The sequence below is a fragment of the Diadema antillarum genome, unplaced genomic scaffold, assembly GCF_040938485.1.
Source record: "Diadema antillarum isolate AM-2024a unplaced genomic scaffold, OU_Dant_1.0 scf00000028, whole genome shotgun sequence".
Classification (NCBI taxonomy): domain Eukaryota; kingdom Metazoa; phylum Echinodermata; class Echinoidea; order Diadematoida; family Diadematidae; genus Diadema; species Diadema antillarum.
Genome location: NW_027270917.1, coordinates 7,344,929 through 7,362,326, shown reverse-complemented (window position 1 = coordinate 7,362,326; position 17,398 = coordinate 7,344,929). Strand labels below are relative to the sequence as shown.

At 39.9% G+C, this 17,398-nt stretch overlaps 1 protein-coding gene across 2 annotated transcripts in view; it reads right to left on the bottom strand.

Annotated features, from left to right (window-relative positions):
• Positions 1–17,398, bottom strand: part of LOC139737331 (signal peptide peptidase-like 3) — a 111,195-nt gene that overhangs the window by 10,406 nt on the left and 83,391 nt on the right. For both annotated transcript variants that reach the window (XM_071648018.1, XM_071648011.1), the window contains exons 5-6: positions 15,227–15,305; positions 138–250 (exon numbers count right to left, since the gene is read on the bottom strand). In XM_071648018.1, the coding sequence (XP_071504119.1) occupies positions 138–250; positions 15,227–15,305 (192 nt within the window). The remainder of the gene's footprint in view (positions 1–137; positions 251–15,226; positions 15,306–17,398) is intronic.

The following is a 17,398-nucleotide window of genomic DNA, read 5'->3' as shown; positions in this document are numbered from 1 at the left end:
CCCCTGTTTCTGTGAAGAAGATGGGGGGGGGGGGTGGTGGGTTGGGAGAGAACTAAGCCACTTACAGGATTTAAGGGATTATCCCAAATGGGAAAGGGGGGGGGGGGGGTGAGGATGAAAAGTGGAGATGGGCTTACCATCCATCAGCAACCAGTGGCCGGTCATGACCCAGAGAAATACCAGCATGACGGACAGACAGAATGACATGATCTCTGCCGACGTGAACCTCCCACAGCACCCGAATGAAATTCTGCAGAGAAGAAGAAATAAGGAGGGAAGAAATGTGAAGATGACATAAAAAAGGCAAATGATTATTTCCAATAATTATTTTCCTTCTACTCCATTCAAATGCTCTTATCTATTACATTTTGAAATCAGACTGTAAATCAATTTTTTTCTGCTTATGTATGACAACAAATGACTGAATTGAATTGAATTGAATTGAATTGAATTGAATTGAATTGAAATGAATTGAATTGAATTAAAGATGAAGAAGTAGAAAAGCAGAAAAAAGAGAGAGACGAAGGAAGAGGAAGAAATAGAGGAATGAAGTTAGAGAAGGCAGAAAATGGAAGAATGAGGAGGAAGAGGAAGAGCAGGAGGAGAGAGAAGGGAGGAGGTTGTTGGAATAAAGAATACAGAAAACAGGATGAACACAGAAGTGGTGGAAGAGATACTAGGAATTCAAAAGATGAAGCAGAAGAAGGAGGAAGGATTGACAAGAAGAAAAACAAAGATGCGGGAAGAAGGAAGTAAGAGAAAGAAAAAAAAAATCCATTAAACTGTGATTAATCGTCTCCTTCTCTCCCTGGATGTAAGATATAAGGAAGAGAGACCACAGCAGCTTTTCTGCATCTCTAATGTAGGTTGGTTGACATCAAGAGACATGGTTATGTTTAAACGTGATAAAAACATACAGAGAGACAGAAAGAGACAAACACGGACATGGTTGGCTTGCAGCACCTACCACGCTCCCACTTTTTATCTGACTTTTACTTTATGGGTGTATAATGTTTCCATAATTCATGATGAGTAATTCATTTACATTCATATACTATATAAAAAAAAAATCATCAATAGCTGATGATGTGTACATTACAGCAGCCAGCCATGCTGCATAATGACAATGTGCATCAGATCATTCTATGATTGCCAAAGTAGTAAACTGCACTGAGTGAAACAATGTTCACCATCCCATTACATAAATACATGCCTTTGTCATGAGCGCCAGAATTTGTGATCACAATTCAATATTTATGTTGTCACATAGAACCCCTCGCATTAACTCCTAGGCCTTGTTCCATAATGGATTACAACTGACAGTAATTTTATCTGATGCAGGACACAAAATCGACTGAGATGCGCAGGACCTTGCATCAATCTTCAGACCAAGTGCACAGCTCTTTCTGATTCCTCTCCCTATAATGGTTGTTTTCTAATCCCTATATATGCTCTACAAGGTGAGGGTATCATCACTCTTTGGGAAGGAGAAAGTGCTGGAGCGACGTGTAGGTTTGTCTGTTACAGGTTGACAGAGCCATTTGAGCAGCAAGTGCAGAGATACTTGTTCATGTCGTTTGTTTATTTGTTTGTTTGTCTGATTGTTTGCCCATGTTTCTACAGCTATCATACACCATCCACAAGCCCACTGGTTGTTGTGCCATGTAACACTTGCGCCTTACATTATACAGTACCTTGCTTATTAAGGAGAATCAATGTTTTCAAATAAAAATCACATGTTTCTATTTTGTTTAAGAGCCTATCCCAGTGTGACTTTTTCGCGTGTGTTTAAAAAAAAAAAAAAAAAATTTTCGCGTGATGTTAAATTCGAAAAGGAGTCAAGACAAGTCTTTGACATTGTAACAAACTCCATCCTGCATCCATGTCTTTTCATCAATCCTTACAAACCGAGATATCTGTCAATTGCAGCACCTTTTGTTCCACCTTGTGCATGCAGTCTGACATTACGTACTTCACATAGTGAAAGTAATTGTAAGGGGAACAAAGAGAAACGAAAGGCTTGTTCACACTCCAACAATCCTGACGATGCATTGCTTTCACACGGTATACTGAAAGCAATTTGTAAAATTGCCAATTTTAAATCCATCATGTGAGCAGGGTTTCCATCTACGCAAGATGGCTACACATCAATCATATCGACAGTTCACACTATTCCTTCCCAATGGGTCAGCTCTGCGGAACTCAATCATTTAACTCGTTGAGGACGAATCCCCAGTATACTTGGGGCAAGTGTCTATGGGAAATGCGTGTTGTAGCAAAATCAGTCCGTCCTCAACGGGTTAAGCATTTCATGATGGCCTACACTGTAAGATGCCCTGTTACAAATCCTGTTTCCCAAATTTGGCTTCAATACACAATGCGTTTTATACACATTTATTCATGAATGTTAGCTGTCTCTTGCATTCTTCAAAATATGATTATACTCAATATTTCATGTTTTTCCCCAGAGTAAGCCTTTGATAACAACTGAAACCTCCTCCCCCATCTCCCACAACCTCACTTCACTTGCTATCTCATTGTAGAGAGCTGGCCATGACATAGCACTCTGCTCTGCATGCTGAGAAACCTCTAATCAGCTGATGGCTTGCCCTGGTATTGACATTGGTGGTAACATGACACTAATAGAGTCTGCTTCTTTTTCCCCTTCCAACCTTCCAACCTTCCACCGCCCCACCCCCCCCCCCCCAAAAAAAAAAAAAGAAGTGAAAAATAAAAAATGGAAAAGGCAAAAAAGAGCTTGATATGACGAATCACACAGGAAGTAATGGTTAAAGGACATTGTATGCATTGTACAGATACAGGAAAAAATGAATGTGGCGACCCTATTTACCACTGATCGAACATGTACTATTGTAGGGGGGGAAATCAACAATGATATTTTCTCGGATGACTGTGGTCACATGTCTAATTTGTCAGCTGTTGTTCTATAAATGACTGGCCCCAGGGGAATTTACACTATAATTTTTTTTGTTTGTTTTTTGAGAAAGAACAAAAACTTCTCCTACATGTATGTCTTATAGTGGTAAACGCCAGCCTACCACAGATCATCAGAGTCAATACTTTAAAACAGGGTATACAGTTGTGATATCTGTGCAGCTTGCAGTAACAGCACTCTCCAAATGACCGACAAGAGCACTTGCTTCGTGGATCGAATGGTGTCGACAATCGTGAAGTGTTTTCTAGGGTAAAAACAAAACTTTAATGCGCCTATACTCTTGACAACCATATTCCAGGGAAACCACCAATATGGATGTGAGTAGGTGGGACAATGAGCTCATGACTTGCATATGTCAGCACATCTACAATGTATCATTGGACTGAAAAACCTACGCCTTCTTTAGTGACCTTCCCCAAAGAAGAACCTTCGGCAGAGACACAGATCACGTCCACTTAAATGAAACATAAATACTGTAAAACCAGAAATATTCGCGGCGTGAAACTTTCGCGAATTGGAGCTGACGGCGTTTTTTGCAGCATGAAACGTTCGCAAATTGCCCCTGGCATTCAATATGCACTGTGTAGAGAAGAACTTTTGCATGCATTTACCAGTTGCAATTCTTGGCTCCTCAGGAATTTTGCAAAAGTTTCACGTACACTTTTGTACATGAAAACTTTGAGTTTTTCACTGCACCTGCCATGCAAAAAATAATGGTCTATCAAGAGCTACACCGTATACCCAGCATTTTTTTTTCTCTCTCTTTCTTTTTCATCTTGTTGTTTGACTTTCTTGAGAGACGTACATGTATCTCTGAAGGTTACAACTGGTGTGGATTCGTCGCTGATCTATTTGACCCACATACGGTAGGTAGACTCGACGAGAGACAGCAGGCTTGGATCGGATCATCTCTCTGACTCTGCATTAATCACACAGGTTCTTCTAAAGCCTGTGCCCTTCATAGTGGATTATGGGTAATCACACAGAGGAAGGGTATATTACTGAATCTTCAGTTATTGTCAAGCAGTATACAATTCTTTTCTTTTCTTTTTTTTTACATTTTATGTACAAAGCCCTTACTACTTCAAAACCCCTTGAACACATTAGCGGTGAATGAAACCCAAATATATACATGGACTGAGTAAATTCAGCAACATTTAGTAGAATAAATCAGTGAAGTCTGAGGAAAATTGGACAATCCATTCAGAAGTTATTCTCTGAAACTAAAGTTTAGAGCAGCCAAAGCTTGGTGTCATATGGACATTACAAAGAAAGTTATAAAGAAAATTCAGCATATTTTCACTCTTCCAGCATAAATGAAAGAGCTCTTGACATACAAGTGCCTCTTTAAGAAAGCCAGGGAAATAATATTACCCTTTAGCATATGTCATTCACAAGTCAAAGGAATGCACATTTCTAATTTAAAAAAAAAAAAATGAATTCTATTGATTTCTTTTTTATAGTTTCTTTAAAATTGTTTTCCAAGATGACATCATGAACTGCAGTAGACTTCTCATCCAGTTATGGCTGCACGAAAACTTGATTAAAGAATTAATAACTTTTGATCAGATTGTCTGATTTTCCTCAAAGTTCACTGATGTGTTCTACTAGTATTGCTGCATTCACTCAATCCAAATACATGTATATTAATGGATGTCATTCCCCCTTTAAACCTGTACATTTGTATCACAGAATGGGACTGTTCAGGGGGAAACAAAAATACTATTTTTGTTTAAAGCAACAATCAATATCAGTCTGGCCTTCTTCTCGTGACTTGCTCGTGTTGGTTTTGGCAGGGAAACGAACAATGCGGCCGAGACCCAATTTAGACACGACAATGATTTCATCCCATGCTATAGACATTAAAAGGCATTACTCGCTAGCACATCACCCATCTTTCTGCTCTTGCCAAATCGAGTGTGAGTCAGCGGATGAATCTTTCAATTTTTCCTTGCTCGGTTCAAGGTTGTAATAAACGCTCAAGCTCAATGCAGTTTGGCCGGCACTGACGACGATGATCAAACGCACAGAAACACATGAGATAGGATAAGCCTGGGTTTAACACAGATTCTGCTGCCTCAGTATTTAGTGATGCTAAAAATATTTCACACAGCTTGGAAATACAGTCTACCACTGCAAACCTACGATGGGTATTTGTGCATAAACTGCAAAGTAAATTTATGAATGTCACCACTGAAACATGTCCTGATTGTCGAATAACAACAATATTACGGAAGAAGTTGACATAATTTACATTCATTTTTGCCTAGGGGTGCATTCACATACTTGTTTCTAAACATTTCTTGAGGTATTGTCACTACTGTGCAAAAGTGGTCACATCTTAGATTTTTACAGTGCGGGGCTGTTTTAATTCAAGCCTTTCAATATTTCGCGCATTAGTCGCGCAACCAGAAATGTAGCGCGAAACTGGACTAAAAGCACGTGAATATTTTTGCTTGCCATATGTGCCTGTGCGGACAAAACCACCTTGATGTCTTGATTCCGCGGAATTCCTGAAAAAATACGCGAAACTCTTCCGACCCGGCCAAGCGCGTGAGAAAATTAGTCCGCGCGGTTGAAAAATATCCACTTTTACAGTATTCCAAAAGCAGTTAGAAATGCAAACAGCATTTGCTTTTTACATGTCACATCTCAATGACATGGTTTTTTTAATATCAGATAAATGAACAAATCAAATATTGTTAACATCAGATTAATGAAGACATCAAACTATTTTTTTATAAAGTGCACAAAGATAATCTATCCTTGCATTATCTTTTTTTTCTGCCTCATAAAGTAACAGAGCTTCTATTTTTTTTTTAACCAAGTGTAAACTGGTTGTTGCTACTTCAGGCAACATTCAGACAAATTTGGAGATTGCTTGATTTTACCTGTTTACGGAATTTAAGTCAGCATGCAAATTATTTGAATGCATTGAGCAGAGCTTTCAGTAGTAGACCTAGCTCTGGTGTACGTTCTTTGTCAAAATACCTCAAGTATGAATTACAACTGGTTTCCATCAGATGTACTCGTAATTAAGCTGATCAAATATGGCAGGTAGTCCTTGCAGCAGAGCTCAGATGTAACAGGAAATGGAAGAGACACGTAGAGGTGGACGCAACGATCTGAGAAAGCGAAAGGTGCGAGATCGCCTGGTGTGCGAAATCAGCATCAATCCATTCTACAATCGGCCCCCGTTTGCGTGATTGATCATCAGATTACTGTGTCGGCAGTAGCGTGCGTACGAACAACCTGCACGGTCAACCGAAGCATTTTCCAGCATTTGTGGGGCGCGCATAATTGGCACCTCCGAAGGAAATCAAATATTTAATTGTTGCCATCATTATCAAACTACAGGTCACGGAGCACATGAATGATTTACTTTCAATATAAGCACACCATTGACTACAGTACAATGAGAGAAAGCCATATCTTTGCAGGATAATAGTGACTGGCTAAAAGACTGTAAATCATGTGCACTGCTGATTAACATGTCTCTTCAATGGTGAGCCACCTTATTTAATTTTTGTCCCTGATATATTCATTTAATACCTGGTGATTTCTGTATTAATTTCTTTGCATGGAATTACTGTCTGGGTAACAATTAACCACATGGACATTCAATGCCAAACAAGAGTGCCACAGAAAAATTGTGAGTCGCAGAAGTTTTCATATGCATATATCAAGACTCCTTTTCACAATCAGCCTCAACTACAGAAAGAGCGAGTGCATGGATAGGATCACTTTGAATTTATTTCATGGCTTTTAATAATAAGACAGATGGCATAGAGACAGTTTTGCTGCAGTGCCATTTGTTTTCATGCTCTTGTTTATGTACCAACAGCTACAGATGTCTATATGGACAAATGCATCTTTATTTCCCCCCTCCCCCCCCCCCCCCCAAAAAGTCAGCAAATAGTGGGCAACCTTCGCCGAGTGGGGCACGGAGCACCATATAAGAGAGGGAGTCAAATCGGACGTGATCGCTTTTAGGGATGATTTTTGACGTATCGTCCATTCTCGTCACATCTCCGAGGGCACGCACACTCTCTCAGAGCACTGTTTCATGGCACGAACTTATGGCTCCGACCTGGAACTGCCGTGCGACAGAAGTGAATTTTCTTGCGCGGGCTATCGAGGTAGGCACAGTATGCACCCAGAATTATCAATGATACAACATTTACATTCAGTTCACTCTGTATCTCTGTAAGATGAAGTATACATAAGTGTATACATATACACATACATATAGTATTTGCATATATCCATCTATCTATCTATCTATCTATCTATCTATCTATCTATACATTTGTATTATATTTACAGTATACTCATGCGTACAACTACAATGTATATATCGATAGATTCATATGTATACATACACCGTACAAAGACATTTTTGTGTATCTGGTATGCATCTGAGGATGTGTATTTACAAATTATTGTACGGAATAACTAGATGGTACATGTATAATACATTCATGAAAAATACTTATAATTGATTATGCCTAATTTCTTTATAATATGCGCTACAATTTCATACTTCAAGTTGATGCGCTCCTAGCATAATGGGCTTCTTTTAGTACCAAAAGAGACAGACTGCAAAGCTTTAAAATATCAAATTCTTATCTCATCCCATCCAGTTGGGAGGCTTAAATCACGTTTAAAAAAAAACGATCCACGCTTTCATCCCGTCCCAAGAATACCGGCACGCTTTCTCCTACCTCTCCCCAGAGGAGTCTGGCCCGATCCACGATCTAGATTGATGGCAAATTACACAACAAGATGAGGGATGGCTGTGCGTCGTCGAGAGTGTTCCATAACACCTGGTACTGCTATTTTCGTCACACATACAGTTTGGGGAGGAAAACAACTCTCTGGATTATAAATTGAAAAATTTTCTCTCTCTTTCCTTTTTCTTTCTTTTCAAATTTTACAAAGATCTACGAGAAAAACATCCTGCATCATATTTCATTTTCTCGAGGGAAATATCTCGACACTTAAATCGCTATTGTTTGACCTTTCTACTCACGGCGGAGTTGAAGAAATGGAAATGCTATCGCGCTCGAGAGAAATAATGAATTTTTGCCACCCTCAAGTGCATGCAAGCCCGGCTGGGCACTTGACTGCATGCAAATGATGTATAAGCAAAGCTGGCCGGCTGACTGGGCATTTTGTGTGTGGTTACAAAGTGTATTCAAATCACCAGGAGAAAGTCATGTTACACGAATCATATTTCTGCGCTGTGGGTTCATACTACAAGCAGTGACAACAAATTCGTAGGAAATTCGAAAAATCTCACCCTGGTGGGCGATCGATGTACCTCATTACGCAGATTCCTCGTAAAACGCATTACAGACTACTACTCCAGCTATCCAAGTCACTGCTAAAGGGATAAGGTATACAGCGTAGTTAATCTGTGGCAAATTGTCACTTTTCTGAGGAAATTGGTACCATTTGTAAATCAAACTTGCATTATCTTTTCTATCACCTTCCTACTCTCTGTAAAATCTATGGTAATATAAACCATTATGACTACCATCTTTTTTTTTTGTCATTCAAAATTTTTCTTGATCCTAATTCTATAAGCACTGTTTTGTCTTTACCATCATCAGTGTGTACCTCTACCCTTGCCATGGCGCTAGTCAATATAAATCTTTCTCTTCAAGATTGTGCGTTCATCGCTCCACAAAGCGTCACAGAGAGATGCCTCCTTTATCCCCTCCCCCACACCCCTTTCCCCACCCCTCTCCAAGAAACCAGCAAAAGGAACACCAACGTACTCCCATGCTTTCATCGTAAGCCTCTTAATTAATTGATACGCAAGCCCAAATCATAGATGTCCCCCATGAGGACAGACCCATTGTGTGCCGAACTTGACGAGCTCATTTGCGGAGGGGTTGCGTGCACTAACTTCATGAATATCCCACCACCCCTCATTTTATCCCCCCCCCCCTCCATCCCAGCCATTAGTTGGCCAAATATTCATCTGAATCTCCTTCCGCAGGCACCCTAGCGGATCCCTTGCTTTAAAGTACTGTTTACCGTTGGGAGCAGTGATTTAAAAGATGTTTGAGTTATCACATTTGATGCATATGTGCAGGTCTGTTGTAGCTTGTATCACAAAACATCCTACCATCTTGCCATAAAGCCTAAGATGTAAGGAGATGCCTATTTTTCTCAATAAACCATAACTGTAGATGGTTTATTCTAGAAACAATTTTATTACAACTACAGTTGTGTTGTTCACATTTTGTATATTCAACAATATTACTTACAAGTTGTAATATTGATTATACTGATTACCATTTTGACATCTGTTGTTTCTATCCCTAACTCACACTTAAAAACTAGTTTAAAGCACTAAAGCTGCATTTTTGTTTCATCTGCACATGGTAAACAATGCCTTTAACCTTTTGTTTGCGGATAAAATCATGCATGCAAGCTTGTTCCTAATTCGCCGCCGTGACGCTGAGAGCCTTCGGAAGAGCGAGCAGTGACTCTGGTCATTATGGAGTAGCCCTTGTGAGTGCATATTCTGTCCGTCGTCAAATATTCATGATGCACTCTGCAACCTCCATTCCATTTTTACTTAGTTCCCTCTCTCTCTCTCTCTCTTTTTTTTTCTCCCCTCCTATTTCCTTGGACTAGAAAAACGACAGGGTCAGTGTTGTTTTTTTTGGCATTCTTCAAGTACCTACACTGAACACTGCGAGCATGCTGAATTTGAATAGATTTGGTTTGAATAGAGCTGAATTCAATTGAATTCAATGTGATTCCCCTCCAATGAGAACTTATTACACAGGGAGATGATATTGACTGGAAGAGTAAATAAGCAAATAAACATCGAACTACCACCAAACAACAACAAATGAAACCAAAAAGATATGAAACAAGCTATAACAGCCATTCACATGCTACTAAATCTAATGATCCACAATCATCTGGGCTGTTTAACAAAGTAGCAACCTTGGTACGAGTATGTGACTATAATAAGGTGGGACAATACATGAACAGTTTTATTGCAAAATGAGCTACTGTAAAAGTGGAAATTTTCGCGGTGTTGAAATTTTCGCGCATTTCGCGAAACCAGAAGCCAGCGCGAAAATAAAAGCACGCCAATATTTTTGCTTGCCATATGTTCGTGTACTTTGTGTCTTGATTCCGCGGAATCAAAAACATGCAAAACTCTTCCAACCCGGCAAAGCGCGAAAAATTAGTTGCGCGAAAATATCCACTTTTACAGTTAGCACCATTTTTAAACATTTCAAAGTAAGTCCATCATCAGATAGAGCTACATGTAAATCAAACCATTCCAGTAATATCTCACTTGTACCATAAGAATAATTTGATATTCTAGAATTTATGATTAATAGAATTTATGATTTGATCTTGGCTTTTTGTTTTTAATTGTCTCGTCTTTTTACTTTTATTTCTGTTTCCTCCCTCTCCCCTTTTCCACTTCTTTTTTCATCCCGCACACTTGTAGTTAAGTTTTCACCTATTTTTTCCTCTTGTGAGGTGCCCACAGTGTACAAGCACAGTCTTTTGAGTGGGTACCTCCACTTTCTTTCGCAGAATGTATAAATATGTTTGCGTGAAAAATGCCTCATTTTGTGACGGCTACTGACAAATGTTATTCTTTGCTATCTATGTATCATTCCTTCAAACGCATGTCGAATTTATACTTTTTGTACATTCTGCTGAAAGAAGTGAAAATAAAACCTTTGAATTGAATTGAATTGAATCAAAATATCCTGTATTTTCTTTGTTTTTAGCAGCTCTTATCACAAATATTTTAACTTAACAAGAATGGAGTTAGCTCGTTTTGCAATAAAACTGTTCATTAGATCACTTGAGAGCATTATAGTTTGCATCTAAATCTTAAACCACATTTAGGTTATTCAGGTTTTGCTCATTTATCAAGCTTTCATTGTGATGGGTCACAAATGAAGAGCACAATGCCAATGCCAGAATCATGTTCGTCCAGAGATTTATGCAGAAATCTATAAAGTGAATGAACAGGCAGGTGTTTCACAAAGAATTTTAGTCGATCTTAAAAATTACGATCGACCTACAATTATGGTATGCTGTATCTGTGTCTTCAGTGGTATTCAAACTTCCCAATGAAAATGAAAATTTTGGAGACTTTGTCATGCAGCCATTAATAAAAAAAAAAATCAAAGAAGTCACACAAAATTTTTCCGTCAATTTTGATAGCATTTTGAAGTGGATTCCGAAAACACTGAATAAAACTGAACAGGGAAGCCACTGGCATATCATAATTTTAGATCAATATTGATTTTTAAGATTGACTTGAATTCTTTGTGAAACACCCCCAATGTCTTATTGAAGGGATCAAAAAAATTTATAAAAACAGTCTGCTTTTGAGAGACTAAGCTAAGAAGGAAATGGATGTTTTTTAATTGCCCACTCCAGCCCCTTGTTACACGGCATCCCTGCGAGATGGCAACACTTCAAGATCGCTCATAAACATGTTCGGGCAGTTTCCTGGCTCGTTTTAGTGTTGAGCCCCTGCCAAGAAATTGGACATGGGGTAGGAAAGGTGGGGGGGGGGGAGGCCTTTCGCATCGCTTGGTCCCCTCACGAACTAATATCTCACATAATGGCTACAGCGGAAATCCTGGATTTTTTAACAGAAAAAGAGAGAGGCTAAACTGAGCTACATACTTTAGGTCATCATTTACTCCAAACGATGGCCCACACAGATCTCTTTCACGCTGAAGTGTGCCCCACTGCTGGATGTCCATTTGGGTTGAGTCATACTTTGCATGCTAAATAAAGGCATTGGAAAGCCTTCTAAATATATGTACATGTATATAATAGACTCCTGACTTTCAGTGGGAGGTCTCCAATTCGAATCCAATCAAATGTCTGCAGAGACTCCAACTCTCCCGCTTTCGACGGGAGATCTCCCGCCGAAAGCCCATTTTTGCAGAATCTCCCGTTCTCCCGCTTGAGATTTGATTTCTCCCGCTTGAAATGATTTCTTACTTAATTTCATTGTATGTTGAAAAATAAGCCGTAGAAAGCGCCCCGCGAGAGAGCATTTAGAACCATAGACCGCAAGGAACTTCGCGCTCGTGATGATAATATTGTGCCCTTCGCGCACATCAATGGAGTCTCCCGTTTGCTAGGGGTTTCGGGCGGGAGAATCTCCAGATCAGAAGGTGCTTGGGGTTGGAGTCTCTGTGTCTGCATCCTCGGACAGGATGTTTTACCAACTTGCATTACAACCATGGGTAATAATACTGGCAGGGCTCTCTGGTAGAGCAGTGGCAACACCGAAGAGGCTATACCGTGGGTAAAGAATTCAATAATTGATATCATAATAATATGCAACAATTGATTAATACCTATTGGGTAATTGTTACTACATCAATAGATAATAAAGTGAAAGGAGAAAAAATGCTACATACTTTACATTATGCCGTTTTGTACTCTGAGATCTGGAATGAGCAGATAGAGTCATGGCTATTACACAGCAATCAGGTCATGTGATCATGGCTACCCCGCCATTTAACCCGTTGAGGACGAGTCCCGAGTGTACTCGGGCAGGTGTTTATGGGAAATGTGCCTTGTAGCAAAATCAGCCCATCCTCAATGGGTTATTTCCAGTTTTGTGGTGGGCAACAGCAAGCCATGGAGTGTCCATGACGATGCGATAGTGTTATCCCCTCCCCCCCCCCCCCCCCCCCTCCAATCACAGGACACCGTGAAGATGCATCAAATGTTTTTGACTTTGTCGCCTTCAGCTGGTGGGATTCAGATTGCATCTTGACAAGATGAGTCAGTCACGGTCGGACACAGATGCTGGCGCAAATTTTACCCTCCGGCTTTTCTCACCCATCTTCTCCGAGGTGTCAAACAGAACCCCTGAGGACCTGTTAAGAGGGTAGATGGAATATCATCCCGGGCAAATGCGCCCCATGATTCCTCCCTGCCATGGCAACGATTTTGCCATCTCCTGAGTTATGGACCCCCGGGAATCCCTTTCCCATTACTCTTATAAAGTTTTGTCGAGTGTTGTGTTATTTCTCTGTGCACACGGTTTTGGGAATTGGAATAACATCACGTGTGCTGGTTAAGTGGTAAGGGAAGGTGTGTGAATGCGTTCCTCTGTATTTCTTTATTAACATGTGGTAGTGTGTGTGAATGTTACGTACGTCTCTGTGCTTCTTTACAGCATAGAGTTGATGTGTTTCGAATGGACACGGTGTGGGTGCATGTTTCATGTATGACTCTCAGAACAGTGTGTGCGTTGTGTGAGAGTGTGGGTATGTGTGTGCAGAAAATCATTTTCCTGGTATCGCATCGCAATTTGCTGTAATGCATTTTTCATACTACTGCTACAAGTGTACATAAAACTACATTTGTGTGGCAGTTTTCTTCCACAGAAGTATACAGGATACCATTTTGAAATATTGTTCATCAGCTGAAGTTGCTAATCAAATATGAGTTGGAAAAATTATTCCCAGGTGTGTATGTGTGCAAGGCCTCCTATGATCTGAATGCATACAATTAGTAATAATCCCTCCACAGATATTAGTCTTCCTGTTAAAGGGCAGAATGTTTTGAAGGATATTCTAGATGGGTATAAAGTTCAAGTGAGCAATCGAGGCAAAATCTCCAATATTGTTGCAAGGATTCAAATGCAAAATGCATGTACATCTGACTGTTTCAAATAAATAGGTGTAATCCCTGCTGCAGTGTCGATCACGAAATTGGCAATGCCAGATGTCACAGCTGTTTTTCCATGCCCTTGCAAGGCAAAAAAAACAAAAACAAAAACAAAAACATACTATGTGGTTTTCTTCTGTCTTCTTTTACAAAGGATGTAATGCACTCACTGCCCAGTCAATATGATTAGGGGCGTCATTGCAATGGACCAGAAAAATGTGGCGAAGGCATGTCTGGGAAATACACATGAAATCAATACCGGTAGCTCTCTTTTCTTTCCTATATTTTCCTGCTTATCAATGCCATCGGTAGTCGCATGTGCATTTGTCACACACACTACGCACCATGAGACATCCAGAGGGTGCACAGTTATGATACAGGTCTTGCACCTTGCTGTGAGAAGTATTTCAAATCAGTTGAGTGATAACTAACTGCAAAAAAGAAAATAAAAAATACGCAAACATACACACACACACACACACACACACACACACAAGTAGCAGTCACAGGCTGCATATATGGGTGCTGAAATTTCATTTCATAAACCTATATGACATAAACTATAACACATGATTATACAACATGGACAGAACCTGGCAGAATGCACACGTTCAACATATTCTGAGTAGTTTTTTGAGCAGAGGCATACAAAATTATTACCTTAAAGCTCTTCCATTTTCAGAAATGCTGTTTTTTTATTTATCTTGTTTTTAATTCCAAGAAATTACTCCCTTACCTTTGATTGATAATAATCCTGGTATTTGGTTATGTGATTCTTTCTGTGTATTTTGTGCATGCATGGAAGCACAAGGGTTTTATGGATGGCTTTTTTTGAACATTCTGCACTTGTCTGGAGATTATGCTTGCCCCAAACCACCTCAAGGAGCGTAACATGCACACTTCTTTACCTTGAACCCCTGAAAGTTTAGGGGCAAGCAAACTCCGTTTTTGTTTTCTGCATATAATGTAAATGTGCCTTATGAATCAAGCTCTCAGATAAGGTGGAAGGTGAGTTTAAAATCAAGGCTTGTTTGTGTGGGTTTTGTGAGTGTGTGTGTGTGTGTGTGTGTGTGTGTTTCGTTGTTTGCCAGTGTAAATGGGCCATACGACTGCGACACAGACCCTAAGATTAGTTAGTTAGGGTTGTGATCGGGATTTTAAGTTTATTTTGATGTGAGGATTAGGGGAATAGGGTTATGTTTGTGATTAGAATCTATGTTTCGCTTGGCATGCAGATACTATCTAATGGAAGCAATGTCGCAGGAGCAAATGCCATGGTACAATGTACCTGAGGCATCACATAGGGCAGACCCTATATGATTGCTGGGTATAACGACACCTATTACATGTTTTCTTCACATAAATCATAAATGAATTGATTCATGACTGATCTATATTTCCTCCTCTGCTTTCTTCGAGGACATGTCCCATGAACTGGCATCAAGCCAGGCTGGATCAGCCTGGCTACTCCATGACTTGCCAAACCATGGGGTGTGTGTGGGGGGTGAGGAGGAGGGAGGGGGTTGTTGGGGTTGAAATTGCTGACAGAAATGCTGGAATGATACTCACTTTGTTCCTGACGAGCAGGGCCTCAATAAATACTGGCACATTGGCAACAGCAGGAATGCAAACGCCACCGTCGCTAGTACTGCAGAGAGGAAAAAGGATTGCATGAGAAAAGAGGGACAGAAGCAGAAAAACAAGTTAGAATCGAGTCTGCCAAAGAAGAATAACACATATATATATCAAGCAAAATACAACTACAAACTTTAACAACCCTGTTGTTTAACTAAACAATTCTGTACATTTGTGAATTCAAAGGTCTTCAGACATATCAAATGTCATTCTACAAGATAGAATATCATCAGTTTATTCCAAATACAGAGAGGCCATAATGGTGTTATATCATGATAACACAAGGGCCAACCACACATAACCCAAATAATGGTTTTTAAAAATCAGTTTTTGCAATGCGATACAAAACAAGGCAAGTGCCATAATGTGTCTCGCCCATTCGCGTACAAGAAATTGTGCGCGAATGGGATATAACAGATAAAGAGATATAAAAGGGTAAAAATTTATGGCAAAAAAGAAACGTGCCATAAAAACTTAACATTGGGCCCTTAAAGTTTGTGACCCCTGCCTGTGACCTTTGATCTTACAAGTGGTGACCATCCACTCCCCGAGGGACATCTACCATCCAAGTTTGGTCACAAACGGATCTATGGATCAAAAGTTAAGACGCATGATAGAAACGCGCCAGAAAAACTTAACATTGGTCTAAAAGTTCGTTGACCCTGCTTGTGACCTTTGACCTTGTGGTGACCATCCACTCCCCAAGGGACATCTACCATTCAAGTTTGGTCACAAACGAACCTATGGATCAAAAGTTATGACCCATAATAGAAACGCGCCATAAAAACTTGACATTGGGCTCTACAAGTTCGTTGACCCATGCTTGTGACCTTTGACCTTGTGGTGACCATCCACTCCACATCATACTCCAGTCATTATTTAGGCATGCGCAATTCAGAGTTTTGAAGTGCTTCACTGGCATCAGAGCAAAAGGGTTTTTTTGTTTTTTTTTTGCAATGTACGAACGGAGAGCAAATAGTGATCCCAAACCCAACTACTCTTGTGCATGGATGGGCCTGATATGAATAAAATAGCAAAGAAACAGGAAATGGCTAAGTTATCCTCGTTTTGACTGACAGCTGTCATTCTGTGACCTCACAGCTATGTGTGACTAATTTGGCCTGAAAAGGCCCCCTGCTACAACGATCTGGTGCTATGGCCGATCTGTCCAAACGTACCAAATATAGAAGGCGTAATGCAACAACACCAGCAAAGAAATAAATAGCCTTCTGCTAGGTATCACAGTATAGGACTACATTACAGACATTTTCAGAGCCTGTGGCAATTTTCTTGTGTTTTGATGCACACTATACAGACAATTACGAGTCCACTGCATAAAGAATAGAAGATGTATAAGAATGTAATGCTTAGTTCTCCACATGAGGTTTAAAGGGGAAGGCTAGTAACTGATCAGTGGGAATCAGTGGAAATGCTGGGAGATGATTGTTCCAATCCTTATGGGATTCATTCAAGAGTTCATTGTATATCTATTGTTGTGTGAAAATGATTTGCTTCAAATTGGTCTCATATTCAAGTAATGTGCAGTTTAATGCTTCCAGGTTAGCGTCCCTGGTCAGTGACGGAGCATTAATCTGCACATTACTTGAATATGAGACCATTCTGAAGCAAATCATTTTCACACAACAATAGATATACAATGAACTCTTGAATGAATCCCATAAGGATTGGAACAATCATCTCCCAGCATTTCCACTGATTCCCACGGATCAGTTACTAGCCTTCCCCTTTAAGTACACTAACTTCTATTCGGCTGCAAGACAGAAATCATAAATACTAGTGTCTTGGGTGATTTTCAAAGGTGCTACAGTAAAGTGCTTGCATCACGCCTGGCTTGAATGATTTTATCTGTTTCCAACACATAGTGATTGTGCACCTCAGTCAGTAGACTCTGCAGTGTGGTACATTGTACCTTCACACTGGAGTATGAAACTGTGTCTTAACCCGTTAAAGGACAAGTTCACCTTCATAAACATAAGGATTGAGAGAATGTAGCAATATTAGTAGAACACATCATTGAAAGTTTGAGGAAAATCAGACAATCCGTTCAAAAGTTATGAATTTTTGAAGTTTTTGTGCAGTACCCGC